This window comes from Conger conger, chromosome 19 (assembly GCF_963514075.1).
Source record: "Conger conger chromosome 19, fConCon1.1, whole genome shotgun sequence".
NCBI classification, from domain to species: domain Eukaryota; kingdom Metazoa; phylum Chordata; class Actinopteri; order Anguilliformes; family Congridae; genus Conger; species Conger conger.
This window is the reverse complement of record NC_083778.1, coordinates 21,562,421-21,583,761: the sequence shown is the minus strand read 5'-3', so window position 1 is coordinate 21,583,761 and position 21,341 is coordinate 21,562,421. Positions and strand designations below refer to the sequence as shown.

Genomic DNA, 21,341 nt, shown 5'->3' with positions numbered 1-21,341 from the left:
TAAACGGTCCCAACGGGCGCTGTGTGTGTGTGTGTGTGTGTGTGTGTGTGTGTGTGCATTTCAGTGGGTGTGTGTGTGTGTGTGTGTGCGTGTGGGGTGGGACTGCCTGATTGCACAACCGATTTGGCCTGTTATACCCTGCCAGCTGCACTGAAGGAGGGGCAACCTGTTGTTAACGCAGGCTGCTGCTCCATGTTCACCTCCATATAAACAAACACGACACACATGCACACACACACGTACACACTCCCACTCCCCCCCCCCCACACACACACACACACACACACTCTCTCTCTCTCTCCTTTAAACAATCCACATCTACTTCTAATTAATCACAATACGCTCATTCCTTCAGAAACTACATTCTACACACCATATTGCCTTCGAAGGCAATAGCAACATTTTCTACTCCATTAAAAACAATGATAATATCAGCACACTAACACCCAGCACCCCCACTAGTCTCATACGTGCTGTGCACCAACAGCATCTGCAGTGCAGTCGGCCAAAAGAGAAAAGCAATGGAGCACACTGGCGGCAAATTAGGGATTTAATTCATCCTCAGACCATCAACACTTCCAAAAACACAAGCTCAGCGTGGCCAATTACGTGCCTTTTAACACACCGGTTCAAAGGTCCGCTAAGCTTGAGCAACACCTATTTGGCTCTGAGCAGGATGTGCGCTGGTCAAATGGGTCCCTAATCTCACTGAGCAGGATGTGCGCTGGTCAAATGGGACCCTAATGGCACTGAGCAGGATGTGCGCTGGTAAAATGGGTCCCTAATGGCATTGAACATGATGTGTGCTGATCAAATGGGTCCCTAATCTCACTGAGCAGGATGTGCGCTGGTCAAATGGGTCCCTAATCTCACTGAGCACTATGTGTGCTGGTCAAATGGGTCCCTAATCTCACTGAGCACTATGTGTGCTGGTCAAATGGGACCCTAATCTCACTGAGCAGGATGTGCGCTGGTCAAATGGGACCCTAACGGGAGCCAATACAGCAGGTTTATTAAATCTATAAAAGCGGGTCAGAGGACCTGTGGCTTGTGATGTCAGCGTGTTCCTGTGGCGTGTTCCCCGGGTCACCCTGCGCATTTGACCCCGCTCCTCTCCCGCGAGGCGTCCCCGCTGGGCGCACACTGCAGCGGGACGCTTTTACAGGTCGCGCGGCCCGGAGCCCATCTGCTCGTCCCGCAGAGATAAGGGGCCGCTGTATCTTATCCGGCCGCGCCGTTCCTGCAGACAGACGCGGCGCAGACTGCCAGGTCTGCAGCGACCGGGCGCAGCGATACCTCAGCGTGTTTACCCTCAGAAACACGCGCCACAGCCAGGCAGCGTCTTTAAGCTCTCTCTGCGTGTGAGAATACAGGGCGGCCTGCGGCGTCGTGGTTAAGGTACATGACTGGGACCCGCAAGGTCGGTGGCTCGATCCCCGGTGTGGCCACAATAAGATCCGCACAGCCGTTGGGCCCTTGAGCGAGGCCCTTAACCCTGCATTGCTCCAGGGGAGGATTGTCTCCTGCTTAGTCTAATCAACTGTACGTCGCTCTGGATAAGAGTGTCGACCAAATGCCATTAATGTAATGTAATGTAACGTAATGTAATAAGCTACAGGAACTGTCTGCGGCAGGGTTTGGGTCCTCAATAATTGTGAGATTAATCTCAGATTATCTCACTTCCCAGAACAGGGCAGTGCCGGGAAACCCCAGAGATTCAAAAGCCCAGGTGTGCCAGGGCTTTTGGGCTAAGCGCCACTGTCATTGGCTCTGCGCTTTGGGGAAGTCTCCTGCTCCCTTCCAGGGCTCACTCAGGGGGCCCAGGGGGGGGTCTGAGCCCCACCCAGCCCTGGCCTGACGGGCATTGGGATGAAGCAGGAAGCAGAATGCTCCAGGCCAACCTGAACCTGCTTCTGCGTGGACAGGTGCTCTCCGGTTTTTGTGAGAATTCCTGTCATGAACGAAAACTGAATCTGCAGCGGGCTCACAGGTTGTGTTGTAGAAGTTGGGAATTTTACTTTTTTTTGTCTGAGAATTTGTTCAGCTGCACGTAAGTAACAGTAGTGGTACCTATTTCAGCCCCTGATTGAACCGACCGTTATGGCAAAAGGAGCTGGATGTATATTTCCAGATATTTACATAACATTACATAACATGGCAGACGCTCTTATCCAGAGAGACGTACAAACAAATAAACAAACAAACAACAAAGCAAAAGTGACCAAATTTAACTATCCAAATACTGCTTACCTAGCCAACTAAAAATACCGATATCTCAATATCAATAATCAAAATAGAAGTAGGCTGAGAGAGTGAGAGAGTGAGAGAGAGAGAGAGAGAGAGAGAGAGAGAGAGAGACTCCTGCTTTTTAAAATGTCATTTTCAGCCCAGTGCTCCACTGCTTTCTAAACTGTGCTGTAATCGTCCGGGTCAATGTCGGGTCTATTGTAGCGCGTAAAAGAAAATATATTCACACCTATTACTGCCGTTAATTGACGGAACAAGACCAGAAAAGGTCCATCGTAGCTGAAAATGTAACCCATACACCCATGTAACCACCATACGGTTCAGCCGTTAATCAACAACACATAATGAGTTGATTAATTATTAATCCTTCAGTTATTTATTGTATGGCGTCCGTCTGAACGGGCTCGCTCATAAACGCTTTATGGTAATAAGATGTGCGCTCCACAGGCTAAACTGTACTTACTATTTTTATGAAATGTCAAAACAGGACGATACTCTGTGAAAAAAAAAAAAAATTCCAGCCCCCCATTTTCGCGTAGGCTACTGTGAGCATTACGTAATTCATTACGCCTCTGGGGGCGATTGGGTCGTTCTCAGCGGACCATCGGCTCGGAAAAACAGTCATTCGTTCTTCAGAGAAATTGCAATTTCATTTCAATAATTTAACAAACAACACGGAAATGTACTAAAATAAAACAAGAGCCTATTTATCTCAGTAATGCGCTCGACTGTTTCACAAAATACTTTGAACTCAGCCCAGTGCGCTATAAATACAATGCATTAAGTGATGCGCTAATTCCTCACGCTTAACCCAAATTAATTGCTATGTTTACTTACTTGCAATAGGCTGGTGGGGATACATTTTGATCATTAAACAATGTTGATTATACACAGATGGTGTATGTTCATAGTGATCTATATTTACGAATTATAAGAATACTCATACCTGTAAGGATTTCCTGGAGAGACTGGCTGAATATTTGAACCTGGCGGTCGTTGACGTCTCCATTAATCCGCAGAAATCTGGACAGAAAGCTGACAGCGGCGACGATTTCTGGTTTCATAGTGCCCAGGGTACAAAGGGGACGCATTGAACAGAGAGTATGGAGAATCCGTGTGTTGTATTTCGGGGTTTTCTCGGACAGACGTTATTGTTCCCGGTTGGGTAATGAACGTGTTTTTTTTCTTTTATTTCTCGAAAGCCGATGCAGGGCATTTATTGGTTTTGACGGAAAGTTTCGGAGAGTAAGTGTGCCAAAAACGCAAAAGTGTGGAGTTCCTGTTTTGGGGATGGAAAATAAAGGAGCAATGCGACCTGAAGCTGGACACGCCCCTATTTTGCTTCCTTTCATCTGAGTGAACGGAGCAACAGAAGAAACTGGCTTTTATACGGCCCTTCACCACCTCGCGAAGGGACGTCAGGCAAAGCAACAAAGCGCAACCAATCCGGGGCTTGAATCAAAGTGACGTAACCGTTGGAGGCGTGCATTTGTAACGTCACTCCTCAAAATAAACACACCACGTGAGAACAGGGTCCCGTTCGGTGGAAGCGCAGTGATCTCGCGCTTTGGATACCGTTTGGATCAAGGCACAGAAATAAGGTTCTGTTACAATCAATATTTTCTTTCATCAAACAATAGTTCAAAGGCCCACAGTTTACTGAATAATTCATGTCAATAGAATGGGAAGATGTATTGCATACGGGACTAGATTTTGGGTCCATACATCATATGCCTCACTGTAGAATATGTATTCAAAATTCCTTAACTGTATTACTGATGTAAAATATCCAGCGTAAAAAAAAAACATGAGTTATATGACATATAAACGATTTTAGCAAATAATCAAGTAAACAAGTACATTTTAATAAGTTACCTGCTTGGTTGATAAATTAGATAAAGTGCCGAGTGCCAATACGTTTTGCAAATGGAATTCACAGTCACAGATTTTGATCAACATTGTTCGGTCTGGCTGGAGGGTATAGTCATAGACTCATGAGTCATGATCGCATCCTTTATGAAACAATAAGCACCAAGACCAGAATGTCAGGTTCGGCACACGTGCGCTCCATAAATAACGCCTGATTGACTGATCTATTGAGGTTGCTGCGTTCATTTGTTTCGAATTTCTGTTTAGATTTTTAAAGACGTCACGTTGGCAGTAGCGATGAAGACCGCGCGAGCACTGACGTGGTGTTGTGTCTCGAAGCTCGTTCTGCAGAATTGTGTTTGGTGAAGGTCACGCTTTGGCCTTTCTCGGTGAATGGTATGGTACGCCGATGGTAGTTTTAAGGGGAGTTGGCTGTTGCTAGGAACTCATGTGTGCGTGACGACGAGCTGAGTTTGACAGCGTTTCACTCAGAGCAGGGTGCGGTAAAGCTTTACTTAAATTTAATTACGTTGAGAAATTAAATCGCATTTCGTTCACATTGTTTCCATCTTCTGATAGAATACAACAGCCACGTGTGGAGTTTCCAAACAGGAATTGACTATAAGGTGTTTATGTTTCCTTGAACAGAATGGGCCAAGATTGACTTATGCCAATTACCTCCAGAGCTGATATCTAAGATATGTATATAAAATGTATGTTTTTCGTCAGCTGTTCTACACACAGAGACTGTAATGTAAGAGAGGAGGGTCTGTTAGACTCGTCCACTCCTGATGTTAACAGGGATTCTCACCAGTCAGGGAGACAACAATGAGCAGCCAATCACTGACCAGACTGAATATTTCTTCAGCAGAGCAGAAACACAGTGATTGGCTAAAACTAGCGAGTCATGGATATGGCAAATGGTGACTACACCAATTTCAGGTTTCTTGAAGCTTAATTCTCACTCTTTTTCACTCTTTTATCTAACTAAAACATTGTGTGGGGTGGTGACAGGGCCGGCCATTTTTTGAATTCCTTATGAGTTCCTCTTTGTGTCCCCCTAACCTGCATCCAGCATCCAGGTCCTCTGTTTCTTCCAGTTTGAAAAAAAAAAAGGTTTTGTGCAAGTATCCCTGCAAGTCCTAGTTTATGCGGAACAGGCTGTGCCCAATAACTCTTGTGCAGGAATGACACTGACATTAATGTCTGCGTGTGCTCTGTGTGTTTGACCTGGGCTGCGGTTCATCTGGGAGAACAGCTGTTTTCATCATCATCATCATCATCATCATCATCATCATCAGCAGCAGCACGCGACGGCTTCATTCTGTCTGCAGGCCGAAAAAGAAAAAGATAATCGGAGGTTTAAATTATTTCACTTCCATCCCAGGTGCTGCTCCACCACCACCAGGATACTTACACTGTCAATCAGGGTCTGGGATCAGGAATCAGCTCTGGCTCGTACACCTGCACAATGCATTGGGTACGGCTTTCTCACAAGTCCCTCTCCTTTCCCTTACTCCTCTTCCTCTCTCTCTCTCTCCCTCCCTCTCCCTCCCTCCCTTTCTCCCTCTCTCTCTCTCCCTCTCTCTCTCTCTCCATCACGCCGTTGTTCTTTTCCCTGCTCTGTCTCTGCCTCCCTCTGAGCGTGGTGTGATCAGCGGTGTGGGAGTTTGTATTTTATGTCGTGTTTTATGTCTTTCAAACTGCAGCGGAGTGCCTTGCGCCGTCTGGTTCGTGATTTGTGTGCGCTCTCAGAAATAAAGGTACAGTGGAAGTACATTTTTTAAGGGACAAACTTCCTGAATGTACCCTGAATGGTACAATAATGTTCTCTGGGTGCTAATGAGTAGCTTTTATACAAGCAAACAAGGTACGGATGAATGATTAAGGGGAACAATTTTACACACCTACAGAGAACCACTCCAGCAACAAGCTTTTATACCTTTTTAGGTATGTTTTTCCTGGGAGTGTGGCCAGAATGTTCCCTTTACTGTGGTAGCTGATATTCTTTAGTGGCTGAACTGGGAGCTACTTTCACCTGAAACGCAAATCATCGCGCTTAAAACTAGCTTCACGAGCAAACTCATCTGTCTCACAAACAGACACTGCGCTGCCGAAAATAGCATTCATGCACAGATATACTCTGTGTAAACATGGAAAATATTACTGTGGACATTTTTCTGCATTTTACATAATTGGGAGAGCAGAGGTTATGTTTGTCAAGAATATGTCCCAAATGTGGGGTCCTCGCTCCGCTCAGAGCCTGTTGTGGCACGGGGGCAGTGTTTGGAGAGGCTCTCTCGCTGGCTGGTGTTGTTGATAGTGACTGAGTATCGCGCTCCTGTAATGGAGTACAATGTCTGCTTAGGGACAGCAGCAATCAGTTTTGGTTTTAGTGTCTGCCTCCCAATGGACCAGATCAGGGTGTCCGAGGTTTTGGATAATTTGGTTTAATCCTAATTGAAAGAAACTTCTTGTTCTCTCTCAAACACACCCCCCCCCCCACACACACACACACACACATGCAGACATCCACACACACTAACACACACACTCTCACAGAGACACACACATACACAAGCTCACACTTACACAAGCAGACACACACACAGAATTCCACACACACACACTCCCTGCCCCCCCCCCCCACACACACACACACACACACACATGCAGATGTCCACACACACAAACACACACACTCTCACAGAGACACACACACACATACACAAGCTCACACTTACACAAGCAGACACACACACACACACTCTCACAGAGATGCATACACACACACACACACACACACACAAGCTCACACGTACACAAGCAGACACACACACACACACACTCCCACAGAGCCGCATACACACACACACACACACACACTCTCACAGAGACACATACACACACGCGCACATACACAAGCACACGTACACAAGCAGACACACACACACACACACACACACACACACTCTCTCTCTGGGAGCGGGGCGAGAATGAAGATCAGGCTGGTCGTGAGCAGTGAAATGAGCTGGACCCAGAGCAGTCTGGGATGAGGACCGCCACAGTCACGCACAGCTGAAGTGCCGCCTTTGTCCTGCTTCAGATGTAGGGCACGCTCCGTCTCCACACAGGGCCTTCGCCGACCACAAAGAAACACGTTCTTTGACAGCAGAAAGAAAAGGCATGTGACATACACTGCTCCTCCTCATGTCTCTCAGTGGCCTTGATTTAGTTTCACGCAGAGATAACGTGCGTTTTAAAGACACGCTGAAATGGCAGCAGAAGCTTCCGCGGTATCACATATATGTGAGCAAAACATTACATCACGTGTCATTTGGCTGAGGCTTTTATCCAAAGCGATTTACAGTTGATTAGACTAAGCAGGAGGTAATCCTCCCCTGGAGCGATGCAGGGTTTAGGGCCTTGCTCAAGGGCCCAACGGCTGTGCGGATCTTATTGTGGCTACACCGGGATTAGAACCACCGACCTTGCGGGTCTCAGTCATGCACCTTAACCACTACGCTACAGGCTGCCCCAGGGGGACTTTTGAAGGGCGGGGAGGGGGAAAAATGAGCACCAGAAGGAAGAAGGAAGAAGGAAAATACATCGACCTACACGATGGTACACGATGACAGAAAGTCTTTAAGCTCAGATCGTTTTCCAGGAAGTGGATGAAAAAGAAATCTTTGGTGTGAAAATACACAATTGTCTTACAATTTTATTCATTTTATGGAATTTATATTTTAAGTTAAGTGTTCTTTGTATGGCTATGAAGAATTGACGAAATTGGGGGAAAAGATCATTTTGATAACAGCTTGTCTTTGAGAACACTTTGGCCTTCTGAGATTTGAAAGGCAAAACCAGGTTTATAGGCACAAGACTTGTGTATGAGCTCATAGATATTCAGAGGATTCTGCTTCAAGCCTGAATGGTCAGATGTCAGGATTTGGGCAGTTGGTTGTTTTTAGTTGGTTGTATTTACTTGTGAAGTGCCTTCCATGGACTCCTCTTTTGCCAAACGTCATGAATACTGCCCCCCTAGTAGTAGGATAAGTAGAAGTTGAAATGAAATGTTATGGATGAGCCGTAAAAATACCACAGTCCAAACAAGAGCTATTTTCCCCCAAGCAAATACTGAGTCATTACCTCAGCGCCACTCCTGCCTGCCAAAAAAAAGACACCCACCGCTCAGTCCGGGAACAGGCTGGCCACCGACAAACCCTGGAGCCAGGTGACCACTGCGCCGACCAATCCTAGGGCCAGCTGGTCACTGATCCGACCAGTCCTGGAGCAGGCTGGTTATTGATCCGACCAATCCTGGAACAGACCGGTCACTGGACCGTGCCGAGGCAGCCAAGCCTAAAAGATTTCCTCCGAGTGCAATAACTATGGGACGCTCACCCCAGCTGTGTCTGTAAATAAATAAGAGCCAGGACAAGAGGGCCGGGGGCCCAGTTCCCCTGTACGGGACCATCAAGAGCCCGAAGCTGTTAATGCCTCACTGGGGACAGAGAGGGAGAGAGGGAGAGAGGGAGAAGGAGAGAGAGAGGGAGAGAGAGAGAGGGAGGGAGGGAGATCCACTCACCTCAGTCACTCTTGTGGCCAGTGACTGCCAGGCCACCATCCTCCTCCTCACGCTCTACCCTGTGACATCGCCCTGCAAAACAACATCTCCGCTTGACATGGTTTACAGCACATCACTCGCGGCATTAGGGCAGAGTTATCCCTCGCAGTTGAGCGGGTCGTGTCTCGAGCAGATGGCAGAGCCTGGCTGCTTTCCAGCAGTACTGTGTGTGACTGAGCGTCGACTGGAAGAGAACAGATAACACTGATAAAATTGGCAATAAGGACGCAGTCGGCTCCTGTGACTGCACACCGGGCACCATTTTGTTTCTGAAACAGTGTTGGATAATGGTGAGGGTGTCGATGAGAGGCAGTGCTCTTGTAGCCTGGAGGACCTTTCCCTGAATTGCTTTAGTATGAATCCAGCCGTATGCACGGCTGTGTAAGTCGCGCTGGATAAGAGGGTTTACTAACTGCCCACAAAGTAGAACTGTGAATAATCACCCGAAACAAAATGGCTGAAAGTTGGACACGTGTGGGTGTATGGGCAGTCATTATTTCCGTGTTCCTGACCAGGACCGCGCATCACACCCACGTTCTGTGTGAAGTGGAAACGCCGGTACTTTCCCTCACCGCTCGCTTTCCACGACCCGGGCGCCTGCCCGACAGGAAGCCACACCAGGCCGTTATTTCAGGAAACCCAAACCGGACCGAACCGGACCGAACCAGACCACACGCGCTGCTTGTCCTCTCACTCAGGCCTCAGCTCCGTCAGCATTGGTCCTTCACTTCGATTCGCGATGAAAATCAGCGCGTTTCTTTTTCTGCCGTTTTTTTCACCACAATTTACTCGTCAAACTCTTTTGGTTACGGTAAAACACCAGCACTTGAGTATACTTGTAAGACAAATGTTGTTTGAATCCAGGCCAGTATTATTATTATTATTATTATTATTATTATTATTATAATTAGATAGTAATAATTATGGATTAGAGCTATGTGTTTGTTTTCATGAACCAAAAGAAGAATTTAGAGAAAAGTAAAGAAGCAGTAAACCAGTCAAAACAACAGAACCTGTTTAAAAGAGGGCAGCTGGGCTGGGCTGGGCTGGGCTGAGCTGGGCTGGGCTGGACTGGGCTGAGCTGAGCTGGGCTGAGCTGAGCTGGGCTGGACTGGGCTGAACAGGGCTGGGCTGAACAGGGCTGGGCTGAGCTGGGCTGAGCTGGGCTGAGCTGGGCTGAGCTGGGCTGGGTTGGACTGGGCTGAGCTGAGCTGAGCTGGGCTGGGCTGGGCTGGGCTGGGCAGGGCTGGACTGAGCTGGGCTGATTTGGGCAGGCCGCGCCTTTCTCATGCAGTATGGATTAAACCCTGCAACAGGCTGTTCTGTGGTCGTTATGCACGCTGCAGTTACAGAGTGAGCCTTTTTCAGAGCCTCCCTTCTCCATTTCTCAGTCTCAGTGTTCTCAGACACAGCGATCTTCCTCAAAAATGCACTGAATTCAATTCATTGAGGAAACGTCCGTCTTTGAGAGCGTCCGCGTGAGGCCATAAACAGCCACAGAGGCACATTCCTAGTGTGCGTGAGTCACCGGCTCCTCACAGAACCCCTCTGAGGTGACTAAGAGCTCAGAGCAGTGCAGGGAGGGGGGGTACAGTGTCACACGGAAGGTCAGATAAATGAAAACTCCCCATCAACCGCAAATGCAGTGGCCCTCATAAAATCCTCTCCACCAGCGATGTTCAACAGACGCGCGTCTGTCTTCACAAGATCACTGAACTTTCAGGAGACATCGTCCTGCAGTCTCTGACTGAAACTCCAGCAGACACTAGTTTGTCTCTGACTGAAACTCCAGCGGACACTAGTTTCTCTCTGACTGAAACTCCAGCGGACACTAGTTTCTCTCTGACTGAAACTCCAGCACACTAGTTTGTCTCTGACTGAAACTCCAGCAGACACTAGTTTGTCTCTGACTGAAACTCCAGCAGACACTAGTTTGTCTCTGACTGAAACTCCAGCAGACACTAGTTTGTCTCTGACTGAAACTCCAGCAGACACTAGTTTGTCTCTGGCTGAAACTCCAGCAGACACTAGTTTGTCTCTGACTGAAACTCCAGCAGACACTAGTTTGTCTCTGGCTGAAACTCCAGCAGACACTAGCTTGTCTCTGACTGAAACTCCAGCAGACACTAGTTTGTCTCTGACTGAAACTCCAGCAGACACTAGCTTGTCTCTGACTGAAACTCCAGCAGACACTAGTTTGTCTCTGGCTGAAACTCCAGCAGACACTAGTTTGTCTCTGACTGAAACTCCAGCAGACACTAGTTTCTCTCTGACTGAAACTCCAGCGGACACTAGTTTCTCTCTGACTGAAACTCCAGCACACTAGTTTGTCTCTGACTGAAACTCCAGCAGACACTAGTTTGTCTCTGACTGAAACTCCAGCAGACACTAGTTTGTCTCTGACTGAAACTCCAGCAGACACTAGTTTGTCTCTGACTGAAACTCCAGCAGACACTAGTTTGTCTCTGGCTGAAACTCCAGCAGACACTAGTTTCTCTCTGACTGAAACTCCAGCAGACACTAGCTTGTCTCTGACTGAAACTCCAGCAGACACTAGTTTGTCTCTGACTGAAACTCCAGCAGACACTAGCTTGTCTCTGACTGAAACTCCAGCAGACACTAGTTTGTCTCTGGCTGAAACTCCAGCAGACACTAGTTTGTCTCTGACTGAAACTCCAGCAGACACTAGTTTCTCTCTGACTGAAACTCCAGCAGACACTAGTTTCTCTCTGACTGAAACTCCAGCAGACACTAGTTTGTCTCTGACTGAAACTCCAGCAGACACTAGTTTGTCTCTGGCTGAAACTCCAGCAGACACTAGTTTGTCTCTGACTGAAACTCCAACAGACACTAGTTTCTCTCTGACTGAAACTCCAGCAGACACTAGTTTGTCTCTGACTGAAACTCCAGCACACTAGTTTGTCTCTGACTGAAACTCCAGCAGACACTAGTTTGTCTCTGACTGAAACTCCAGCGGACACTAGTTTCTCTCTGACTGAAACTCCAGCGGACACTAGTTTCTCTCTGACTGAAACTCCAGCACACTAGTTTGTCTCTGACTGAAACTCCAGCAGACACTAGTTTGTCTCTGACTGAAACTCCAGCAGACACTAGTTTGTCTCTGACTGAAACTCCAGCAGACACTAGTTTGTCTCTGACTGAAACTCCAGCAGACACTAGTTTGTCTCTGGCTGAAACTCCAGCAGACACTAGTTTCTCTCTGACTGAAACTCCAGCAGACACTAGCTTGTCTCTGACTGAAACTCCAGCAGACACTAGTTTGTCTCTGACTGAAACTCCAGCAGACACTAGCTTGTCTCTGACTGAAACTCCAGCAGACACTAGTTTGTCTCTGGCTGAAACTCCAGCAGACACTAGTTTCTCTCTGACTGAAACTCCAGCAGACACTAGCTTGTCTCTGACTGAAACTCCAGCAGACACTAGTTTGTCTCTGACTGAAACTCCAGCAGACACTAGCTTGTCTCTGACTGAAACTCCAGCAGACACTAGTTTGTCTCTGGCTGAAACTCCAGCAGACACTAGTTTGTCTCTGACTGAAACTCCAGCAGACACTAGTTTCTCTCTGACTGAAACTCCAGCAGACACTAGTTTCTCTCTGACTGAAACTCCAGCAGACACTAGTTTGTCTCTGACTGAAACTCCAGCAGACACTAGTTTGTCTCTGGCTGAAACTCCAGCAGACACTAGTTTGTCTCTGACTGAAACTCCAACAGACACTAGTTTCTCTCTGACTGAAACTCCAGCAGACACTAGTTTGTCTCTGACTGAAACTCCAGCACACTAGTTTGTCTCTGACTGAAACTCCAGCAGACACTAGTTTGTCTCTGACTGAAACTCCAGCGGACACTAGTTTCTCTCTGACTGAAACTCCAGCGGACACTAGTTTCTCTCTGACTGAAACTCCAGCACACTAGTTTGTCTCTGACTGAAACTCCAGCAGACACTAGTTTGTCTCTGACTGAAACTCCAGCAGACACTAGTTTGTCTCTGACTGAAACTCCAGCAGACACTAGTTTGTCTCTGACTGAAACTCCAGCAGACACTAGTTTGTCTCTGGCTGAAACTCCAGCAGACACTAGTTTCTCTCTGACTGAAACTCCAGCAGACACTAGCTTGTCTCTGACTGAAACTCCAGCAGACACTAGTTTGTCTCTGACTGAAACTCCAGCAGACACTAGCTTGTCTCTGACTGAAACTCCAGCAGACACTAGTTTGTCTCTGACTGAAACTCCAGCAGACACTAGTTTGTCTCTGACTGAAACTCCAGCAGACACTAGTTTCTCTCTGACTGAAACTCCAGCGGACACTAGTTTCTCTCTGACTGAAACTCCAGCACACTAGTTTGTCTCTGACTGAAACTCCAGCAGACACTAGTTTGTCTCTGACTGAAACTCCAGCAGACACTAGTTTGTCTCTGACTGAAACTCCAGCAGACACTAGTTTGTCTCTGACTGAAACTCCAGCAGACACTAGTTTGTCTCTGGCTGAAACTCCAGCAGACACTAGTTTCTCTCTGACTGAAACTCCAGCAGACACTAGCTTGTCTCTGACTGAAACTCCAGCAGACACTAGTTTGTCTCTGACTGAAACTCCAGCAGACACTAGCTTGTCTCTGACTGAAACTCCAGCAGACACTAGTTTGTCTCTGGCTGAAACTCCAGCAGACACTAGTTTGTCTCTGACTGAAACTCCAGCAGACACTAGTTTGTCTCTGGCTGAAACTCCAGCAGACACTAGTTTGTCTCTGACTGAAACTCCAGCAGACACTAGTTTCTCTCTGACTGAAACTCCAGCAGACACTAGTTTCTCTCTGACTGAAACTCCAGCAGACACTAGTTTGTCTCTGACTGAAACTCCAGCAGACACTAGTTTGTCTCTGGCTGAAACTCCAGCAGACACTAGTTTGTCTCTGACTGAAACTCCAGCAGACACTAGTTTGTCTCTGACTGAAACTCCAGCAGACACTAGTTTCTCTCTGACTGAAACTCCAGCAGACACTAGTTTGTCTCTGACTGAAACTCCAGCAGACACTAGTTTGTCTCTGACTGAAACTGCAGCAGACACTAGTTTGTCTCTGACTGAAACTCCAGCAGACACTAGTTTGTCTCTGACTGAAACTCCAGCAGACACTAGTTTGTCTCTGACTGAAACTTCAGCAGACACTAGTCTGCACTGATCGGTTCCCAGTTTTGCTCTTGCATGTGTGTGTATTCTTCTGATATGGCCATTTTGTGTAAATTGTCTGTCTGTATACCACTCCAGTACTCCAGCAGGGGCTGTCACACATCCTCGCTAAATGTTTCCAACAGAGACCAGGCCACTTCCCAGCTTTTTGTTATGTACAACCAGATCCTAACAGCCCTAAACATTGATACGAGTCTACCCCTCCGGTTTGAGATGACGCTGAAGAATATATGTATATGAACTGGGTTGAGAGTGCTTTAGCGTCTGGCGTTCAGGTTGTATCTCAGGCCCAGGGGAGCGCCCTGCTCTTGCAGGGAATGTACACGTGCAGCTCTCTTAATAACACTCCAGAGACCGCTCCACTGCTACCTCTCCTAGCAGCCTCCAGTGGTGCCGTAATTCTTCATGATGAAAGTGAAAACCGTGTGGTGTATTGTGTTTTTTTGTGTTTGACCCATCGTGCTTTCTGAGAGCCCGGTGGTGAGCTTTGTTCCAGCCAATCGGTGAAGAAGCCATCAGACTCTGATGACACTTAATCCAGCTAATCACGTTTACTTCCACACCGGCACCCTGTACCGTCTCATAGCAGCAGCCAATCAGAACGCAGACTGAGAGAGTGAATGGAAGGTCTGCCCTGGGGATACTGTGACATCACACAGGAAGTCACAGGAAGCAGGAAATAATGGTGTTAGCCTCAAAATCGAATTTATCTCCTCATGAACACTTTAAAGCAGGTTAGCCGTGCCCCTGTTGTGGCCGTACCTGCCCCCAGAGGTGGGCTAAAAGAAAAATCCCAGAATGCTTCAGCCTACTCTCTCCGCGCCAGGCCAGTCGAGACACACAGCATTCGCACAAGCACCACTCCTGTGGCCACCGAGCTGTCCAATCAGAGCGCAGCGTCTACAGAACAATGGGGAGCGGGCTACAGGAGAGGAGGAGGCTATCCTTCGCTTCAGAACTCATAAACACGCGTCTCCCCCAGGGAATCTGGGCACTGGCTAGGTGACCGCTCCCCTCTCCTTCAGACCCGGATCACAGTGGAGCGGCCCAGCTCCCCCCTCCGAAAAAGAAACAAGACATTTCTGGCAAACAATTCAGTGAAAATGGTGTCTAAAACTTCCAACAAACGCAAACACGGCAGCCTCACCACCCCAGAGAGGAGCAGATAGAGAGGACTGCTGCTTCCGCTGATATCCCCACAGACTAACTCACCTCTCCCAACCACATTCCTGCTCTGCTGTTATCCCCACAGACTAACTCACCTCTCCCAACCACATACCTGCTCTGCTGTTATCCCCACAGGCTAACTCACCTCTCCCAACCACATTCCTGCTCTGCTGATATCCCCACAGGCTAACTCACCTCTCCCAACCACAATCCTGCTCTGCTGATATCCCCACAGACTAACTCACCTCTCCCAACCACATACCTGCTCTGCTGATATCCCCACAGACTAACTCACCTCTCCCAACCACAATCCTGCTCTGCTGATATCCCCACAGCCTAACTCACCTCTCCCAACCACATATCTGCTCTGCTGTTATCCCCACAGACTAACTCACCTCTCCCAACCACATTCCTGCTCTGCTGATATCCCCACAGACTAACTCACCTCTCCCAACCACAATCCTGCTCTGCTGATATCCCCACAGACTAACTCACCTCTCCCAACCACATACCTGCTCTGCTGATATCCCCACAGACTAACTAACCTCTCCCAACCACAAAACCAGAAGACATTACATTACAGGCGAAACAGACAAATGTATTGCTAAAAAGATATATATAAAATGTGTTAATAAAACCATAACTAATAAAAAAAGTATGCACACATATAGAATACATTGCTGTCCTGTTTATACATCAGTACCTAGTTCACATTTTGGTTATAAATCATGACAATGCTACTTTTTTAAAAGCAAAGTGGCTGTTATTTTTTTATTTTACTTCAGGAGAAAACCCTCTGGCAAAAGACCCCTTGGTGAATTATTCAAAAATATAATCGCCTTATTTTGTGCGTATGTCTGCAAATGTAGTTTGTCCCAAAGGCAGAGCACAGTCACGGTCCTCTATCCCACTGTTTGTGACTCCCTTTCAGCGCTTTGTCTCCTGACCGCCCTGTTTAACAGCCCCCCCTCCCTTTCCTGACCTTCGTCAGCTCAAATTCCTCTCTGAACCAGGTCAGAGGTCAAGTGTCAGACAGATACGCCTCTCTCTTCCCGCGGCCCTTCGCCGAAACGCAGACAAAGCCTGGAAATCAGAGACAAAACAAAGAGGGGCATTAATCTCATGTTCCCCCAGCTGCTCCAAGGGACACCCGCTGGGGTCAAAGGTCATTGGAAGGGATACCAGCAGGGTCAGGGTTCAGGGTTCAGGGGTCAGGGGTCACGGGGGTGCAGCTGACAGCCGATGCCATACCACTGGGGGAAAATCACAAAGGCATTTCACAGAGTGAAGCACAAGCGTATTACATTTCCACAAACGTGTAGGCCTGTCTTTTTATTTCGCCCGTGCACACCCGGACACAGCAGAGCTGCAGTCTGCAGTCACACCTGCTGCGAGTTCTCCTCTTTCCTGCTGCTAGCACGTGTCCGCCGCTAACCGCTAACCCCAGCGCTAGTCACCCAGAATGCAGCACACCGACAGCAGGCCTGCCGGGGGGGGGAGGGGGGAGCGGCTCGAGGGCTCAGACGTCCAGACGCAGATTTACCTGCAGGAGCTGTCAGGGCGATCCAGGCTGGCCTTGATCCGGGGGCCCGGGGAGAGGGCAGAGCGGCAGGAGGAGCCCCTGGGACTCCCAAAAACCACCCGACCCTCCTCCATCTGCCCCTGCTGCCTGAGAGCTCACACTCCCACATGGCCCACTGCACTAAATCAGGTGTGCGCCAGTGTGTGTGCACGTTTATGTGTGTGTGAGTGTGTGTGTGCATGTTTATGTGTGTGTGAGTGTGTGTGTGCACGTTTATGTGTGTGTGTGTGTGTCAGTGTGTGTGCACGTTTATGTGTGTGTGAGTGTGTGTGTGCACGTTTATGTGTGTGTGAGTGTGTGTGTGTGTCAGTGTGTGTGCACGTTTATGTGTGTGTGTGTATCAGTGTGAGTGAATGTTTATGTGTGGGTGCACATTTATGTGTGTGAGTGTGTGTGTGTCAGTGTGTGTGCATGTTTATGTGTGTGCGAGTGTGTGTGTGTCAGTGTGTGTGCATGTTTATGTGTGGGTGCACATTTATGTGTGTGCGTATGTGTGTGTATGCTTGTAATCCTCTAGCTAGTGTAAGGTGTTTGTGTTTGTGTTTGTGTGTTTGCGTGTGTGTGTGTTTGAGTGTGCGGGTGAGGGTTTGTCTAGTTCTAATTATCCTCTCATCGAGTCATAACTGCTTGTGTAAACAATAATCAATTTTCACATTTACATTTCAAAGTGTATTACAAATTATTTTGCACTGTTGCAAAGCAACCAGTGACACACCATCCTGTTGGCTGACATGCCAGTGGGTGTAACCCCCTACCCACACACACACACACACACACACACACACACACACACACACACACTCACACACACACACACACACTCGCGCACACACACACACACACACACACACACTCGCACACACACACACACACTCTCACACACACACACACACACACACACTCACACACACACACACACACACACACACACACACACACACACGTGCACGCATGCTAATCCAGCAGCAGACAGCAGAAACACAGCAGCCTCCCAGTATAAAGGCCCATTCACTTTTATTTGTGGTCAGAATCTCTGTGACCCTGTTCCTCCCCTCCCCTGCAGGGCTCTGAAGCAGAGCCATGCCTTGAGGATTAAGGGCTGTTTACTCCCGAATCTGGCATCACTTTGCACCCTTCAGCGCATGACAGTGCCGTTAATTCTCTGAGCTGTGAAACAGACTCAGAGTAAATAACTTCCCTGAAAAAGGGGGTTTGTAATTACCGTAACAGTTTCATTCTGAGTCGGCGGAGGCAACCGCATCCGCTGACACGTGTTCAATATCTTTAATTAAGTGAAATAATCCGTGTTTTAGCACTTAAATCTAATGAATAAATTGTGCAGGGCTCACCAGAATTGAAAGAACAAACATAAAGATAAAACCAGCAGACATTGATACTGGGCCCATGGGCTCACGCATGCAGTAGAACAGCGCCTCAGTGGGGCGAGCCACCCATCAGTGTGGTGGTCACTGACATAAACAAGAAAGTGATAATAATACTTAATAATCAAATGAAAAGTGACGCTTGCTTGAAATTATGACCTAGATAAACAGATATGGTCGTCCAGTGATAAGAGTAACCACGTTGGCAGGAAGTCTATCTACTCGCTTTAGGTCTGTTATCATGAGCTGCACGCAAGCCCTGCACTTTTGTCCGTGTTTCACCACAGTATCTGTCTCTGAGCTGCACGTTGTGTACGGCGAGCCTCCCTCTGACCGCATGGGACCGCGCTCCGCCGGCCAAACCACGCCAAACCACGTCAGCAGCTTCCCGACTCCTCCCACTCACCGAATATCACCAAATCTGTGGCTAGGTTTGCTGTAGCTCCAGTGACATCACCAGCAGAGGCGGTTCAGTTGGGATCTGCAATATCAGTGCTTTTCGAAGTTAGATTCTGTCATCAAGGTCACAGATAGGGGGGAAAAATAGGATCTAACATCGAGTAAATCCTTTGTCTTCGGCAGAAATGGTGGGAACGCCAGGAATGGCACAGGGAAGAGAGGGTCTGGGGGGAACGCCAGGAATGGCGCAGGGAAGAGAGGGTCCAGGGGGAACGCCAGGAATGGCGCAGGGAAGAGAGGGTCCAGGGGGAATGCCAGGAATGGCGCAGGGAAGAGAGGGTCTGGGGGGAACGCCAGGAATGGCACAGGTTCTCGTTGCGGAGCGTGCGTCAGGCCCAGCGCCTCCTCTCCCCTGCTCTTCAGGAAGTGCGGATAGGGATGGATTCGTGTTCACACCCCCTCCCCAGCGCCCCTCCCACAGCCAGCGAGAGCAGTGTGTGTGAGTGTGTGATTCTGTGTGTGTGAGTGTGTATGTGTGTGTGTGTGTGTGTGTGTGAGTGCGTGTGAGTGTGTGTGTGTGTGTGTGAGTGTGTGTGTGTGCGTGTGCGTGTGCGTGTGTGTGTGTGTGAGTGTGTGTGAGAGAGTGTATGTGAGTGAGTGTGTGTGTGTGTGTGTGTGTGTGTGTGTGTGTGTGTGTGTGTGTGTGTGTGTGTGTGTGAGTCACGACTGAACTCCGTGTTCCCAGCAAACATGAGTCACAGCCCTCCCCAGAGGAGGCAGTAATCACCTCTTCTTAATGAAATAACCGTGCCGTGCACATGCTGCACACACACACACACACGCTGCATACACACACTCATATTCTGCAGAACCACACACACACACGCTGCATACACACACTCATATTCTGCAGAAACACACACACACGCTGCATACACACACACTCATATTCTGCAGAAACACACACACACGCTGCATACACACACTCATATTCTGCAGAAACACACACACACACGCTGCATACACACACTCATTCTGCAGAAACACACACACACACTCATATTCTGCAGAAACACACACACACACGCTCCATACACACACTCATATTCTGCAGAAACACACACACACACACACACGCTGCATACACACACTCATATTCTGCAGAAACACACACACTCACACACACACTGCATACACACACACACTCACACACACACACGCTCCATACACACACACTCACACACACGCTGCATACACACACTCATATTCTGCAGAAACACACACACGCTGCATAATTCAGAGTTAACTGTGGACTAAACTCAAGTGCTGTAAGAATAACAACAAGAACCAACAGAGCCTGTGAGTCTGCAGGACCACGGCTGGAGAGAAACATCCCTTCTATTTTTCTAATGTTTTTAGGAGGCATTTGTTCTGTGTGGCCATGGTGTAATATTTTTTCCGCGCTGTCAGGCCACGGTCACGGTGACCGCGGGAGAGTAGTCTGGCAGTCGCAGCCTCCGCTCCCAGCCAATGACGACAGGCCATCTCACACGCTGCGCTCGCGGCCTCGGCCGACTCAGAGAGCGGAGTGCGTCGAGTAGAAACCGCAAAGCAACTCAGCTCCAGAGTTTTATGTTCATTTGCGGTTCACCGGTCTTCAAAATCTCTAATTATAGCTGAAGACAATATTCAGCGCTGAACTCTTTTTCACGGGATTATAAACATTGGCGAGTTAATCCGCTTCAGTGAAAAGTCTCAGGTCTGCAGAAGCACTCTGGGTCCGTCCAGCGCGTGGAGAGCTAAAGCGTTTGAACTGCGTTCGACCCCGCTGCGGTGGGGGCGCTGCGGAGGGCCCGAAGCCTCTGTTCTCAGGGGCAGATTTACACACAGAGCCCCGGGGCGGGGCTCCAGGGCTGGGCTCCAGACAGCCGTACAGCCGGGCGTCTGGGCTGCTGTTGCTCCCCCATGCAAACGCAGCCCGCTCCGGGGGTCTGTGGGGGAAGGAGTGGGCCTAAGCCGTGGCCTAACCCGTCTGCTCCGTCACGCTCCCCACCGCTCCGCACGGCTACGCGCAGAAACGCCCGCCACGATCTGAGACGCCCTCCGTCAGCCCGCCCGCACCGTGGTAAACCTCACTGGCAACATTTTTCCCTTTTTTTTTTAGCAAGAAAAAGAATAGAAATAGGACTTTATGTCTAAATATAAGTGAAAAAATAGTGACTTGACTTTTTGGGTTGTGCAGTGTAGCCAGCTCACTGGCCTGTGCTCTTGAAACAAAAACGTACTGCACCTCTCACCGGATCGCATGCTGTCCCACTGACCCCGTTTTGGCCCTCTCCCTCCTGAGATAGTCGGCCATGCCTCCAGGCTCGTGTTTCCAGAGGTCAGTCTCCACCCGCAGGGCCATCTTAAATACCTGCGCAGGCGAAAATCCACCTTCACTCCTCGCCTGGTGGGGGAAACTGACCTCTGACCTCAGACCAGCTACAGGACGCCTCTGCTGCCAGGAGTCACTGGTCCGCACCTGGGCCTGTCAATCAAAGGCCTCCTGTGCACGCTCACACACACACACACGCACACACATATATGCAGGCAAACCAATGCGGTCAGAGAATGGATACTTGCACACAATACACACGCACATACACACAAACCTGTGCTTATTCACACCTACGCACATGTGACTAGAGCAGGGTTGGAACATTGTAAAAAAAAAAAAAAATTATAACTTATGGAAGTGGCCACAGGAAGTGCGTGCTTTCAATGCAGAACGTGGAGGTGTAAACGGCCACCGCAAAGAACATAACGGTCCAGTAACAATCCTCGAAAATGTTTGTCTTGCTCCCAAACCATGATGAGGTGG

The 21,341-nt window shown here is 48.6% G+C and overlaps 1 protein-coding gene across 1 annotated transcript in view; it reads right to left on the bottom strand.

The window, feature by feature from the left end:
* LOC133119160 (protein BTG1-like) overlaps window positions 1-3,623 on the bottom strand; it is a 5,617-nt gene extending 1,994 nt beyond the window's left edge. The window contains exon 1 of the mRNA XM_061229611.1: window positions 3,194-3,623. Within this exon, the coding sequence (XP_061085595.1) occupies window positions 3,194-3,338 (145 nt within the window). The 5' untranslated portion in view covers window positions 3,339-3,623. The remainder of the gene's footprint in view (window positions 1-3,193) is intronic.
* Between the last annotated feature and the right edge of the window lie 17,718 nt (window positions 3,624-21,341).